Source organism: Amblyomma americanum, chromosome 6 (genome assembly GCF_052857255.1).
Source record: "Amblyomma americanum isolate KBUSLIRL-KWMA chromosome 6, ASM5285725v1, whole genome shotgun sequence".
Classification (NCBI taxonomy): domain Eukaryota; kingdom Metazoa; phylum Arthropoda; class Arachnida; order Ixodida; family Ixodidae; genus Amblyomma; species Amblyomma americanum.
The window spans coordinates 8,547,738-8,564,094 of record NC_135502.1 but is presented as its reverse complement, the minus strand read 5'-3'; the positions used below and the strand labels follow the sequence as shown (position 1 = coordinate 8,564,094).

Genomic DNA, 16,357 nt, shown 5'->3' with positions numbered 1-16,357 from the left:
AGGGCACGTCTTTAGGATAATAAGAGTACAATATCAGACATATCCTACTAAGCGGAGCAAAAGCTCCATGCTGAAATATGGCACTCTGAGTGCGCGACCACTGCCGCCACAAAGGGGCGCGTTTTGCTCAGACGGTCCGTGTGGTGGGATTCAGGCCGCGCTCTAACAACCGCTGCGTTTTCCGCCCGAAGATTTCCTTCTATTATCCTCTTTCGAAAATGACAGTGCAGCCAAAAGTGCAGAATTAAATTACTCATGTTGCCAGCCAATTTGAGGAGGTAGCCTAATATTGCCAGAAATATATTTTCCCGTGGCGTCGCCCATCTAGGCCGGCGCTTCAACTCAGTTCGTGTCAGCTTTAAATTTTCTTTTTTCTCAAAGCTCAGCAGTTTTAACGATCATTAAAAAGGCAATAAATCCGCATGAACTGTGTATCTAACAGCAGATAAGAAGGCGTGCTTTTTCGGGAGCATCATTGGCAGAATGTACCACGTGAACTGGGCTCTTGATCAAATTCCGGTGGTAGCGCCCTGACGTCCTTTTGTTTCTTCTCCATCATGCTGTTACAAGCATGACCGTAAACCAATTAGCTCAACTTACTACACTTCGGACTAAGCCGCAGTCAGGAGCTTGCTTAGTTTGCTCGAGTGCTTCGGCACAGAGCCCTCGAGTGCGAGAGAGTTTTAGCGTTAATTTCCAAGCGTACTCAACACGTATGCGCTGATCTACCGATACAGCACAGATTCAGTGAGAGGAGATCAACGCCCTATGTGAAATCCAGTCTGTCACATTGTGCAGAACAGCGAGGTTTAGTCCGACGAGTGTGGCGGTGGGCGTTCCTTCGAACGCAGGGTGGAACCGGTGCCTGAAGATGGCGTGCGTGCCCAGCACGGCCCAGCAGAGCATCTCGTGCCAGTCCCTCTACTTCTCGTACAACCCGCACAAGCGCACCTGCACGCCCGAGAAGGGATTCTGCCACCAGTCGATGAACCACTTCCGCTCGCTGGAGGACTGCAAGCTGGCCTGCGCTAGGTAAGTGCGGGCTATGGGCTGGAAGAGGAGGAAGGGGTTTTTTTACCTTATTATTTACGTATATGATTTATCTAAACCGCACAGTGCAAATTTGGCATTGCTGGAAGAGGGGCACTAATACAGGTAACAATACATTTAAAATGCTGGTATATGACAAAGAAAACGCCAGCGCATTAACTAAGAAAATAAGATAGGCAAGAACATGAACGCAGTGCACGTGCAAAATACAAGGAAAGCAGAGGAAACAAGACGACTACGAGGGGGCATTTGGCCTTTCACTTGTCTCAAGGTTACTGCAAGCTTTGGGTGGAGGAAGTGTCCATCGCATGTCGTTTTCTTGTAATGCACGATATGTTGACTCCATCTTTGTTATAGCTGCACTTGCTCTCAGTCCTTTTCACCTTAGTTTGGGCACATGCCAGAGGCTGTTGTCTTAATGATAGGGTTTGAATTGTATTGCATTTCATTTGGCTTTTCAGCCCTCCTGGAATGGTCTTTGCAAGGTCTCAGAGCATCAGTAAGTGATATGAATCAAATGAGCATCACAAAAAACTGGCGAGCAGTTACAGAGCCGTCCCTCCGTCGCATGCAAACGAGTTTATGTCAAGCCTAGCAAAGGCCTGATTAACAGTTTTGATGAAGGAGTAGTTTTCTGAAGGTACAGAACTCATAACAGACACCGATTCAAGTAGATCGTTGCACCTGTGTGTCATTCCCTGCCGTTCACTGTTGCCACCAGTGGAAAGAAATTTCATATGACATGTACTATTAGATAGGAATTAAATGTGTACAGCGCCTATAAACAAAACAAAATATTTTATTTGCGTACTTCCAGCTACAGTATACAATTAGCGTAATTCATATTTGTATTTAAACCGACTATCACAGAATATATTCATAAACAGTTTGCAAATGAATACCACGCCGTAAAGTATAAAAGTACAACCTATTCGTGTTCGCGTTTAAATTCCGCCTGATAGTACAACCAGGTTTGTGTATTTAACTTTATGCTATTCATGGTCCAATGAACGTGCCGGCGAATATAGACAGAAGGGAGCAACTACAGCGCAAACCGGCAAATCAAGCGACCGCGGACGTTGGGAACAAACGCGGAAGAGTAAAACGGGACACGCATTCGCTGACGCCCTGTGTGCATCCAACCGTCCATGCGTGACAAGCAAAACAATCGATGGGACATATCTTCAGTGTCACGTCATCTTCCTGTCCGATCGCGAATGACTCTCCACTTCAAATTGGGTGGAGCCACGCATGAGTTAGTGCAGCGGCGAAACTCACATAAAAAAAAAGCGTGGTGACCACGCTTGTCGCGGCAGATTTGAACACCAGTTTTCACTTTCTTGTATTGGGAAATTTAGGGACTTGTATAGACTGTAGCCCCGAAACTTGTATGTACCATAGAGTTCCTTAGTGTACCCTGTAGAGGGAAAGCTGGCGGCTTTTCACTTCATCCACCATGGACGCCCGAGGCATGCTGAGAAGACAGCAAATTAGATTGACATCTAGTGGCACCAAGTTGACTGTTCTACGGATTGGGATTTTCTTTTTGTTGTTCGCCTTCGCTTTCGCTACTGTAATTTTCACTGATGTTTTGTGAGCTTTGTGGTTGCGTACTGCAGCTACTCACGCAGTTCATTTCAGATCCGAAGCATCCAAAGGCGCTTGATTCGAAGTGAGCTGAGCTCAATGTCTGGTGCCTGCTAGGCCTACATTCCGTTTGGCCCTTCACTGCGAGCCACTTATGCACAAGCTGGGTTTTGCTCAGCGGAAACCTGTGCTACCTGTACATTGAAATGTGAAAGTAAAGAACAAGTTTTTTTGTCAGCTAAGAATGCAACAAACCGCTGCTGTGACCACTCTGCACATTTCTCGCAGGAGTCTCGGAGACAATTGAAAAGCGAAAAATTATGTAATTTGACAAGCGCAAATTATGTTAACCGTACTTACTCGCCGAGGATTGCTTTTGGCTCATTTCGAAGACTGGCGCTGGCCGCGCATTGCATGCAGGAACTACTTCCACTTACAGAATTAATTCACGCAAATACCCGCATGTTGCACTTGTCAGCACGGACACGGCCGTCACTTTCATGTGGTAGGCGAAATTTGCGCTTCCGATTTCATCGTTTTTCGTAGAAAAATATGTATGCTGAGAGCCAGCACTAAATGCGCGCAAACTATAGTCCACCATAGAAAAGCGGCGGCTCGGCTATGTTTCTCGCGGCGCGACCATATCCTATGCACAGACATAGGGCGCGTCCCGCATTAGCAGACTACACCAATGAAACGTTTCAGTTTTTCACAATGCAATAAAATAGCTTTTAACGAGTGTTATTTAAAGAACTAACAGTTTTTTTGCAAGGATATTTGCTCTGAAATGCGTGTCTGTTCAACGTGAAAAATTATTTTCCACGGTTAGTTCAGTTTGGCGGCGGGAAGAGAAAGCCTTCTCTCGCCATGGGCAAATTCGGAGCTTGTCTGCCTTTCTGCTCATTTATTGTGATACACAGTAACCATATTTTATTGCAGGGCATACTAATTGCAAAACAGCGCTTCCTTGCAGCATATAATTAGCAAATAATTTGTATTTCTGCAGTCGTATATGAGTTTAGGGCCTACCCAAGTGCGCCTTGCTGTCTTCCCGGCATTCCCACGGGGGATGAAGTGCTCTTTAATGGATCTTCAGGCATAGATGGTGGCGCCAGCTTTCCCTCTAGGTAATATTTAGAAAATCTATGTTATATACGGATCCTCCTGGTTCCTCATTTAGAAATGCAGGAAGGACTTAACTGGACAGGTAGTTTATAATTCAATTTATTTTCATTTATTTGTTTATTCAAATAGGTTTGGTTTTATTAGGTTTAACGTCTCAAAGCGACTCAGGCTATGAGAGACGCCGTAGTGGTGAGCTCCGAAAATTTCGCCTCCAGCGGCGGTGGAATTTCGATGGAGGCGAAATTCTAGAGGCCCGTGTGCTGCGCGATGTCAGTGCACGTTAAAGATAAAGATGTCGGAATTATTCTGGACACTTCCACTACGGCACCTCTTTCTTCTTTCACTCCCACCTTCTGCACTTCCCTTGAGGCGCGGTTCTGGTTTCCATCAACATATGTGAGACAATTACTGCGCCATTTCTTTTCCTCAAAAACCAGTTTAATTTAATTTAGTTAATTCAACGCATCAAACCAGCGGAGCGGATGTAAATTTTCCGTGTTTTCATATCTTCTTTTGTCGTTGCTTCGTGGCTATATAAGTGTGGCATAACTTTTGAATGCGATCATTTTCCTACCGGGCACCACAGCCGGATTGCCGCCTCTCACGTTGCTCACTTCACACACACCGTTCCTCATTGCGTTTTGTCTATATGGCTTTGAGACTGCGAGCCGACCAAATTCATATTCCATGTTTGCGTTGAACGCGCCACCATCAGCTCATTGAGTTGAACTAAGTGACCTGATTTAATGTTATCAAACAGCAACAGTGAATTTGGTACCACGACATTTTCCCACAGTTTTAGTTTTTGAACATTCAAAGTAGCCGCCACATATCTTTTCCCGGCGTATTGGCCCATAACCAGAATTACGTTTGCTGGAGCTGCGGGCCCATTACAGGTAACAATCGAAGTACTCTTATCCTAACATATCAAGTGCAACTATCTGTTTGGCGAGCAATTTCCGTGCGAAATGTTTTAAGTTCATTAGCTCACCTTCTTTAAGCTACAAATGGAAGCGAATTCTGAACGTGTTTTTTTTTCTCCGACCTCAGCTACTACAGCCCAGCTGAAACCGGACGGGCTGCCATCCCAAAGCCGCAAGACACGGAAATCAGGCTGAGCATCCTGCGCAAAAAGAACGGCGTCTCAGCAACGCTCGTAAACAGCACGCTGAAAGTGCCACCGAAGAAGAGTCTCTTTTTTGTCGGCTACCTCCTTCCCGATCCATACGGCCCTCTGAAAGGAACGGTAAAAAGCAGCGCTCAATCGCAAGGTCCCGTAGGCACTGCACCAAGCAACAGGCTGCAAGAGAGTAGCAGCCATTTATCTCAAACTGTTCGTAAGCAGCTAACACAGCAGCATGGAATGGAAATGGCCTCTCAGAAATTCCCGGGAGGAGGCTTTCCTATGAATACACCACCGTCAGGCTTTTCGGTGGCTGAAAGAGCTCCACCTAACGGTCCTAGGCCACCATATTCAGAACAGCTTCAAGTCGCTAAGACGTTCTCATCACAAACACAAACCAAAGCAGTCGACATGAAAAATGTTCTCCCTGCAATGCCGGTTGGTCCAGCAGCGTCTGTGGCGCAAGACAAAAGACCGGGAAAACTGCCGGCTCCGCCACTAAGCAGTGGAAACAACGTGTTAGGAGGACCACCCACGTCGTTACCTCCCGGCGCAGTCCGCGCACAAGTGCCACCCATAGGACAACTGGCGATGCCGGCGTCTATCCCAGGTGTGACTAGCGGAGAGGAATCGCCGGCAAAGAAGCTTTCAGAAGTGCCGCTGCAAGCCTTGCCTCGGAACGCTCCTGAACCGTTAAGCAAGGAGCAGACTTCAGGAGCGAATGTGCCTCCGAACCCACCAACCTCCATGTCGTCCTCAGAAGATTCCGCCGAGTCCGCGCACCTCAACAGTACCGCTGAACAGGAAGCGTCGTCTTCGGTGGAGAAAACTTCAAATTCTTCAGCGGCCGTAGAAAGAGCGGATGAACATGCCCGAAAAGCGCGGTCAGCGCCTCCAAGCGAAGACAAGCTGGCTGGACGTGTGGGACGTGAACAGCCGTGGTGGGCGGTACCGCTGACGCGGCGCTCTCTAAGCCGCAGGAACGTCGCCTTGGGGCGATCCGCGGGCACGAAGCCGGTCGTGGAAGAGAAAATATCCGTGGAGAGGGCACCCCACACGGGAATCGGAACTCCATTTGCTGTGCGCAGAAACTTTGCCAAGCCTTTTACGGCAGCAAATCGCAGGCAGAGGAGGGGCGGCCGACGCGAAGAGGTCCGTCGTCTATTTCGCTCTAACAGGGGTTATGAGCAGCTGTAGGAAAAATAAATAGGTTGGAAGTTCGTTTTCGTGAGTCCGCTGCAATAATCTTAGACCATAACGGGTGTCCAGTGCGGTACCACCTGCCATCATCTCGAGAACAGGAAATTGCGACTGGCGCTAGCGACCCAAAAGCCCCCGACAATAGTTTGGCCTGAGGGCCTGAGCCGCCTTCCAGGATGGAGCGCTGGGACGTGGCGTCACTTAATAAACGAATCACAAAGAGCGAAGAGAAATGAAGCCCGCATGTCGCATACAGTGCTCTAAAAAGCGAGCTACGGCGACGGCTCTAACCTGCACCGTTCGAAGCTACTTATCTCACCTGTAGCTAGACCGCGAGTACTCACGGCCGCCGCATTCATTTATAGTGGTTTACTTAGAACTTCGCGTTATACTTCAAGTATCACATAAAACGTAATTCTTAAGGTATGACAAGAATTCTCTTCAAAACAGAGCGCAGTCGATATGCTGTCTTCTTTTCAATGATTATCAGCTTCGAACTTGAACTGTAGCCTTTTTTTATTTAATGTCAGTCATTCATGTATAGTAAAGGATCACTAACACAAACTGAGAGCTCCACAGTCCCTTCCGCATATCCCTGTATTCCACCATAGCTATAGTCAATACGAAGCGTCATTCTTTTAAACTGCACCTTTTTCGTGCCGGTTTATCAGTAGCAAGGACACCTGTGCACACAATAGTGTCTCTCTTCCACCTGCCGCAGTGGCTCAATGGCTCTGTTTGGCTGCTGATCCCAAGGTTGCGAGTTCGATCCCGGTCGCAGCAGCTGTATTTCAATGGAGGCGGAATACAAAAACGCCCATGTTTTGTGCGACCCCAGCGCACTTAAGAACCCCAGATTGTCTAAATTCCTCCGGAGTCCTCCACTGCGGTGTCCGTAGCTTTAGACGCTTCGGGAAGCTAAAACTTCAAAACTCTTATGCAATCGTTTCACTATCGCAATCATGGAAGCAACAGAGTGGGCTTAGATGAAGATTAAACGAAAGGAATGACCTTTCTTTTTCGACCTCTCTCCAAAATGATTTGCCTAATGACCCAACTGGAGCGTAATTCGCGCATGTTTACGCAGCTTTTTAGGCGTCAGTACAGATAGAACACATGCGAGCGCCCACCCAACTATCTTTCAAGCGTCTTGCAATATGTTAAAAGGTTCTGAAACACCCTGACAACAAAAATACGCTTTATTTTTTTCATTTTCACATGATATGCCTTGTTTACTGTCTATTGCCGAAAACAATGCATTGGTGAAAAGAGCAGCAGGTCGCAAATGTGCCTCGTATGAAAGTATCGTGAGAAAAAAAAGGAATGAATTCCTTAGTACTTTTTTTACAGGCATCACAAGTCGCCTTACAAAGGAGTTTACATACTCGTCTCGGAGCAGAAGCAAACAATATTTTCTTAACAGCTTTATGCTTGACGGTCCTGGAGCATCTTAAAGTATTTGGTGGTAATGACTTGGCTGTCTTGCGCGCTGCAATACGGTCGCAGAAGGGTGAAACAGGTACCTTCTGGCGGCATTTAGTGGCTAGGAACACAGTCATCTCCTCGCACTTGCAGCGTGTTTAGTTGCGGCAGTTTGTTTTTTGAGCCACTGAATTAATGTTTCGAAGAGCACGAAAATACCTCAAGACTAGCCCCGATATCCTATTCTCCAATCTTCGAACTGCAGCGCAAGGCTGGATTAGACGGTACCAGACGCCGCCACTATGTGCACCTCCATCGACGCTATTCCGATTCGTGACGTTACGCGGTCGTCCGCTTTTGCCAAGTCCAATTTGGACTCCTTGAATATTCTCGCCCCGTCATTTGTTCCCGTCAGGCCGTCAAATGAAGGGCAGACCAATCGAACCTGGGCCCATTCATATCTACGGTTGCTTCTCTGATTCATTCTTGCGCTACATTGTCGTTGGTCACTTGTTACTAAAACCGATGACAGACGTTGCTTGCTGACATCGCACGTTGCAGGTGGCAGTGATTTGCAACAAAAAGGCTGAGAAATTATTAGATAAAATTATCGCTGCACAATACAGCCGATTTGGCCCCTTACTTCCCTTCATACTGTCGTCCTGCTGAAACACAGCGATAGAGTTAGGCTAAATTAAAGCTTTAGCCGTAGTCATCGCAACGCAAGCGTCTCAACCAGCCCTGATCCGCTAGTCCCTGATTTCTAACATGTTCGCTGAAAGCGTCTGCGTCAACGTTCTGAGGTTAGTCTCATGCTTTGGCATCTTGTAACGTTTACACATAAAATAGAAGCTTCTCCTAGTTCTTAATAACGCCCATATCCGTAACCACCGTGGCCTCCGTAGCCGCCGTAACCACCGCCATATCCGCCGCCATATCCGCCGTAGCCTCCATAGCCTCCGTATCCACCATATCCGCCATGGCCGTAAGGTCTGTGATGGTGGGGTCGATAATGATGGTGGTGATGGCGATGGCCGGAGCCGTAGCCACCGTATCCGCCGTAGCCTCCGTATCCGCGCCCGTAGCCGCGCCCGTAGCCGCCGTAGCCATTTGGCCGGTGGTGATGACCACGGTAGCCACCTCCGTAGCCGCCGTAGCCGCCGTAGCCGCCATAGCCTCCATAACCACCGTATCCTCTTCGGTAACCCGCCATGACCACGGCTATGGCAGCCAGAAGTACCGCCACCAGAACCTAGATTGTGGAGAAAAATGAAGGCACAAACATGTGTAGCCAAATGAAGCAACAATGAATCAATGTTGAATAGGCTAGCACCGTTTAAGCGTGATCTGCCAAAAGAGAGCACGACAATATGAAGCAGAAGAGCAGAAGAGGGCTATACAGTAGTAGTCATGTGTCATCACATCAACACGTCAAGTATGCTTTTTATTTGAGCAGCGAAGCTATGCATAAAAATAAACAAAATTTAGAAAACTTACTCTCATATTGTATGAAGAAACTTGCACCATACTTTTATCAATGCTGAGTTTCTTTTTAACACTGGATTTGTGGGCTGTCAGCCTACGAATCCCGCAGCTCTTTTCATCGTTGCTCAAACCGATTGGCATCAAACATAAGAATCATGTCCGAGCGTGTCGCAATTCCGGCGAAGCTTGCACAAGTTCCTTTCAAGCCTTTCCCTCTTCCACGGGCAAATAGGCTTCACAGTGCCGGTCATCGTTCGCCTCCGTTGCAGGTGACCGCTCGAGAATAATGAGCGCCTGCAAAGCGTGCTCACTCAGTCGTTCCTCTGCGCACCTGATGCAACCGCCTGCGTAAGCCTGGGGACATCACGCGCTCTGCGGTGCGACTCAGTGGGTTATTTTCTTCCTTCCCACGTCATACACAGATTTTCTGCGGTTTGAAAACTTGTCAAGTCTAGACCGCAAACACACGTACACTCATTTCAGCAATCAAATGATAGCCGGTTTTTCGGTGTTTTCAAAAGAATCTTCAGAACATAACTATCAATCCTCGAACATCCAACAATACCCTCTCATAAAGAAGGGTCATGACGAACTCCTGATTTCCTGAACCCTGATTTCTTGCGAGAAGCGCAGAACTCTATAGGATGTCGTGTAAGAATAGAAGAAGCGCCAGTTTAGTAGTGATGCTGGAAAAATAAGTTTAGCTCAGTACATGTTTCCACGCCAAAAGCTTGAACTCAAAACTTTTCGGGTGTGGGTTGAGAACAAGGGTACATTGAGGACTTTTTGCTTCACCGGCGTATAGTCGCACGGACCTTCACCTATAGGGATGCAGAATATTATGCCGGAGAAATATCTGCGGATAAGCAATACCAGATGTCAAGCCTCGCAAAAGCAAGGTGGACGTTGTTTATTTTTGTGTGTTGAAAAAGTGACTTTTTTATTTTATGTACGCTTCAAGGATTCGCTCAAGAGGAATACGTCTCTACCGTCATCGCACTTGTTTCCCTCTGAACGCAGTGATATTAGCGACGACTCCAATACGCAGTTTGCATTACTCGCCGCGGTCACCCAGAGCCACAGCGTTCTGCTGCAAAACACGAGTTGGCAAATTAGATTCCCAACAGGGATGCCCTGTTGAAAAATGTGTGTAGGTTTGAACGGGTCAGCAAACAGAATTTTGGCTGATTTGTTTTGGGCTTATAGGTTTAATGTCTCAAAGCGACTCAGGCTATGATTCGCGCCGACGGGGAGGGCTGCGGATAATTTCGACCTCCTGGGGCTCTTTAACGCATCTTGAAACCGCGCAACAGGAAGAAACCAACAGGACAGAGCGCTCTGTCCTGTTGGTTTCTTCCTCGTCCCTTGTTTTTTTTTCGCGGTTTCAAGATGCACTCTACTAATAGTCACCAACTAGCCCGTCTATCTCTATTATGCTCTTTAACGCACTGGCATCGTACAGCGCACGAAAGCCGCAGGTTTGATCCCACCCGCGACGATGGAGGCGGAATGCTAGAATCCTGTGCTCTGTGCGATGTCGGTGCATGTTGAGAACCCCAGATGGCCTAAATTATCCGGAGCTTTCCACTACGGCGTCTCTGATAGCTGGAGTCGCTTTCAGGCGTTAATACCATAAAATCAAACTGAATGTGTCATAATCTTATTGCTGACCCATTCAAATCTTTAGACACTGTTCAAGAGGGCGGCCCCGTTTAGCTCACCATGTACTAGGATTTTGATGGCCGCTACAAAACCCCTAGCGGTGAAATCTTATCGCCACCTCCTCACTGTGGCATTTCTCATAATTCACACATACTTTAGCGTGCAAAAATCAAAACTTATTAATGACATTGCATTACGCTTTCAACGCACCTTATCTCGTTTATAAAGCCGAGTGGACCACGTTTATAAAGAGAATCACATCTGAAGTAAATTTTCCAGAGGATGGGACGAACAAAACCGGCAGGACGAACCAGCAGATAGTGACAAAACGAATGCTCATTCTCGAAGCACCTTGACTAAAATGATAAGCGCAGTAGACAGAGACATTTTACTAATCTTCATTAATTTTCTTTTAAAGGTCCTATAAGGGCCGTTACATGAGGATAGGGAAGCAGGGGTGTTAAACGGTCACACAAAATCATGCAAAAAAAGCAAGTAATTAGCAGAACAAAAAGAATAACAAGACTACGTGATAGCCGTCCATAAAAGACTATCAGCGCCACATAAGCAAGTGAAAGCGCCGCATTGCTGGAGTGCAGCAATTCCCATACCTTGCGACAAACGATTTACATACACACGACTGATAAAATTGTGCCTCTTCAGTACTATTCACAAATAAGCAATAAACCTCAACATATCTTTGTGGGTCTACGGCACAGCTCCATTGTCCAGGTAACGAAAGCACGCAATTATGAAAAATTGTTTAAGGTTTGCATGGCCATATTTGACAAGCTGGGAGAGATCACAGCACGTTTGATACCGCACTGCATTTGTTTTTCGAAGCGATGCTATACGCACTATTTGTTGATGCGATTTATATACGTGCCAGGGCCATGTGGGTCAATCCTCGGCCACCAAACTGAAGCCCAATACCTGATTAGTGCAAGCGATGTATTATTAAAGCTACGTTCTGTCTACCTAGAATTACTCCAGAGTGTGCTTGTTGCGGACGAGTTCAACGTGTAGGATTAATAATATGGTTTTAACGCTTTTTTAACGCTATCCTTAGCGGGTCTAGCCGCCGCAGTGGCTCAGTGGTTATGGTGCTCAGCTGTTGACCCGATAGTACACTACCAAAAGACGCGGGTTGGATCCTGGCCGCGGCCGCCGCATTTCAGTGGAGGCAAAATGTTAGCGTCCCGTGCACTGTGCGATGTCAGTGCACGTTAAACAACAGCAAGTGGTCGAAATTATTTGGAGCCTTCCACTAAGGCATCCCTCATGAACCTTAAACCCTATGAACCAAACCATTACTAATGCTGCTTTCACAGCATTGCGCGTTGGTCGCTTCCACCATCAATGCAATCGCCAAGGTGCACTCACTGCGAATCTCATGTCGTTTTCTTGCACGTGCCTATCAATGTGAGCGTGGGCGGATGCGAATTTCGCTCCGGGCGTCCCCTCCGGAAGACCGCAGCCTCTTAAATAGACTCGGCGGCCACCCTCCCTGCAGACGGGGGAGAGGGTGTCGCCCCTCCTCTATGCGGCCCACTTCCCTCCTTCTACAAGGTGTTTTCCCAGCCCGGCGCGTGGTGCCAGCCTAGGGAAATCCCCTCTCCGAGTAGAGGCGCATACTTCAAACTCCTATTTCGACACGCACGCCTTCATTCCAGAAGATCCTTCAGGCTACCAAAACAACACGCGAGATTTGGCGCAGGTGTTTTGAACTCAGCCTTTTTTGGCTACCTCCGTCGTCTCGGCTGTGGCATCCTTCAGGTTGCCACACGTGTGGAATGAGCGTACTTCCATTGCGTGCCCGGGAAGTATTACAGAAGAGGCCGCAGGAACAAAAGCACAAATAAGTATCATCATGCGCATAAATATGATTAGGAATCTCGTGATGAAAGAAGATATGTGTCCGGAAAACTGATTTAGGGACGACCGGGTCTCAGGGCTACGTTGTTAAGGTCTGTATATCACTACGCGTCAGACAGAGTCGACGTAGTAGTAGGAATAAACTTCAGTGGGCACACTGGTGGTACCTTAACGGTTAAACTACGCCTGAGGAACTCTCAAATTATCAATGTTCATGTTTCTGTCCTCTGAGGCACATTTTTTTTTTCATAATCAAAACGCCATTAAGAAGCACAGCGATTAAGTTTTCTTGTAAAAAAAAGATACGCCACATATAACAAATATTCATGTAAAACACAGAAAGAATATTGTTTATTTCTTTTGTGCGCAGCTAATGGCACGATCTTAGCCAAAAAAAAAGGAATTAACTGTCCCTGTGTATGTGTGGAGCTTAACACTTAATGGTTGAAAAGCTTAGCAGCCGTTAACAGCCACTTGCTCTCACTTTCGAATTCATGGATCTGATAAAATTAATTGCAGAAAAGGCTGACTCTCAGCGAAGGCCCTCCGCACTAACTGTGGACCAAGATCTCCTAATCAGCTCAAACCGACACACTAAGCGCGCTGTAATCATTCGACAATTTGCTCAATGTTTCTCAAAAATATTCATTGAATGAGATGAATATTCAACAAGCATAACGTATCGCAAATGCTTAAAAGTACCCGGTTGATCGGTCAGCGAAAATATCCAAATTGCACATGGTTTTTCAAAGTCCACACCTAGCTTGCGTAGCCTGATCTGCGGTTGCGCAAGCATTTCTGAGACAATCAGTGATGTAGGTCACTTGGCGACCTAGCTGACAGGAATCAGCCACCAAGAAATTGTTACTCAGTGCTATTACTTCTCAAGCTTGTAGAACACTTTTTAATGCCGAAATAATGAAGAAATGAGAATACTAAATTTACATCCAAATTACTTTAGCTTATGCACCCACATTCAACAGCCAATATCAAAATTTTGCTAGCGTTTTAAAATTTTAGAAATGGGCATGTTACTTTTCATCAAAAATTAGCATTTGGTCCATTTTGAGCAGCTAATGCGAGTTATAAAAAGGACCAACTAAAATGCCTTCAATCAACTCGAAGGCAGAGACAGTAGACAAGATTTTATCCAACAAGCGCATCGCTGTTTCTCCCGCAAACATTATGAGAAAATGAGTGATGAAGAGTTTGACGCTAGCTTGAAGTCGCACATTGACCCATGCTTTTTCATCACGCAGCTTGTTTACAGCGAAGCCAAACATTTTGGGCAAAAAACGCCGGCTACTGAGAACATGTTACGATTAAACTTTGTATATAAGCTCGATTTAGTAGTGAATACACGACATGGAAACGCTAAGCTGCGAATTCGCAGCACTGAGCATTAAAGGGTTAAGGGCCCAATAAGCTTAACTAAAAACATCATACATGACGGAAGCCAACAGTCGCCGCAACAAAGAAGCATAGGGAATGTTTTTTTCTTCTCCATTCCAATCAATAATCTTTAAATAATTACCCTATTAATCTCCAACTGATGAACAGCTCAAAACAAAAACATCCCCTATGCTTCTTTGTTTCGGTGACTGTTGTCTTCCGTCATGTATATCATAACGAGTCCCTCTATTCCCTTGCCTTATCATCTAAAAAACATCGTAGCAAATAAAGGGCAGGTAGATGGATTTCTTGACAACACAAAGTGAACAGGGAAGGGGAGCTTCAGGATGCTTCAAACATTTGAAGAAGAGGACTTGTCATTGGTTCCTCGACGAATACGATTTCTCTTGTTCCCTTTGAGTTGTAAAAACAACATCGCAATGTAAAATGTTCAGTACGCTACAGGGACAAAGCCGCATGAAGACAGCCTTTTCGTGCTTCTCCGCGGCCTCGGAGGAACATAAGCGTGAATACAAGACTCAATTAAAGTAGCAAGAGCTACTAAAAGATGTTTTACCTCTTCCTTTTATGTATGTCTTATCTACATGCGGAATAAATGCAGACGGCATCTGCCTCAGCACTTCATATTGAGTGTTAGTGGATTTTTATAAAATTCAGGACTGAAATTCAAGTTCCAAGTGCGGAAGTGAGCGTCATTTATTTTCTTCTCTTACCATTGTTGCAGACTTATTGTATGAAAGATGAAGGTTGAAGCTTGAATACTCTTCAAAGTCTTGAAAACTTCTTTACTGCAAGGACCAGCTGAAGCGCAAGATTACAGAGCTAATGGAACCTATAAATAAATATGCATCCATTTGTCCGCGGTTCGTATCCGTTGCCGTTGCTGCACCAGCCGCAGAAAATGCGATACATCACTGAAGCACTTGGATTATGTACTCAAGTAAAGTAGCGGCAGCCCTCACGTGATAACCAGCGTCCTTTTAAGGTCCTCTTAACTACACGATTACCTCTGAGTCAAGAATTTTGGCACAAAACTTTTCGTCAGTTTCATCATGTGAATAAAACACTGCGCAAAAATCACCTTAAAACGAAGTTGCATAACGACCACTGACATCATCTTGTTCATTAGACAATTAGCCAAGATGAAACCAGCAACAAAGGATCATCATTATCGCGCTTTCCACAAAGATGTACTCTTCTTTCACTGGAGACGCAACTAGCAATACTCCCACAAGAATGACAAAGGCTGCAAGCATTCAGCTGCAGTCGTGGCTTATATGGCAGTGAGCGGTACCCACAGCAAGCATGGCCGTTAACGGTCACCACTTTCAGGTAGACTGAAACGGGATGCGTTAAGCTCATTAACGTCTGTTTTATATCTAAATGCCCATCATAAGAACATTGCGCACGTTCAGCCGCGGTTAACAAGCGACGTAGCTGCTCAGGCCAAGAGATGATCGCGCGTGAGGTATCGAGCCGAGAAGTCCGATCGTGACACCATCGCTATCGATACCTGACTTTCACTGCACCGCCACTGCAACTCCCGGCCCCATTGTCTCCGTCACGGTCCCGGCAAGGCCCGACCTGTGACGACCTCGCCTTCAATGCAGCCGCCGCGTGCGCTGTCGCAGCGCAGCTCTGAGCGCTGGTACTGACGCGCACCGCTGACCACGCCTCAACGCCTCTTGCACAACGCTTGGCATCTCCGCCCTTTCACAAACGGAAGGAAGCTGGATGGAAGCGAAAACAGACACGGTGCAGGCAATAAAAGGGAGAGGGAGAAAAAGTTTATTCTTGATTATATATAGATCCTCAATGGGTGGGCCCCTCTGGAGCCACTCTGCTCTGTCCGCTAGGTAGGCCTGGGCGGCAGGATCATCGCCTGCCACCATCTCCTCCCATGTCGGTTCGGGTGCGGAGTCTGGGAGCATCGTATGTTTGTCGAAGCATTTGTTTTAGTGCAGCCGGGAGGTACCACCGTGTCAATCTTCACTTTTCGGAAGCTGCCAAAGTGACGTTCCCATATATTTCCTGTATTCACACACACGAGCACAATGCGGTGGAAATCGCAATCGTGCAGGGAGGGGGGGGGGAGGGGGGGGGGGGGACGTTAAAATATTTTATCAAAAGCTTTTTTATTACATGACTACTTATAATGCACGTTTATATTCATATATTTATGTATAGCTAATTGACTGTAGCCCCAATCTAAATGTGCTTAAGGATTTACTTACTGACAGGAGCGTCATAACGAATGAACCAGGAACCAAAGTGAGTAGCTTTTACTAATGCACGTAGCTCCGTTGGAAAGAATATCGCAAAGCGTTTAAGTGAAAGTCATGCCGGATACTATTGCTCACACGCACTGTGTGGTAGCATTGGCTAGTGAAGCGGAAACATCTCCGCGCCGTCTCA

At 46.5% G+C, this 16,357-nt stretch overlaps 2 protein-coding genes across 9 annotated transcripts in view; one reads left to right on the top strand and one right to left on the bottom strand.

The window, feature by feature from the left end:
- Positions 1-8,376, top strand: part of LOC144136252 (uncharacterized) — a 31,772-nt gene extending 23,396 nt beyond the window's left edge. For all 7 annotated transcript variants that reach the window (XM_077668446.1, XM_077668448.1, XM_077668445.1 and 4 more), the window contains 2 exons: positions 852-1,032; positions 4,813-8,376. In XM_077668446.1, coding sequence (XP_077524572.1) covers positions 852-1,032; positions 4,813-6,082 — 1,451 coding nt within the window. In that variant the 3' untranslated portion in view covers positions 6,083-8,376. The remainder of the gene's footprint in view (positions 1-851; positions 1,033-4,812) is intronic.
- A 245-nt stretch (positions 8,377-8,621) lies between these two features.
- Positions 8,622-16,357, bottom strand: part of LOC144136253 (cytochrome P450 3A24-like) — a 39,773-nt gene continuing 32,037 nt past the window's right edge. The window contains exon 15 of one of the 2 annotated variants that reach the window (XM_077668451.1): positions 8,622-8,759. The gene's annotated coding sequence lies outside the window, so the exon portion shown is untranslated. Of the gene's footprint in view, positions 8,760-15,716; positions 15,974-16,357 lie in introns of those variants that run through there. The other variant, XM_077668452.1, reaches the window with a different exon arrangement.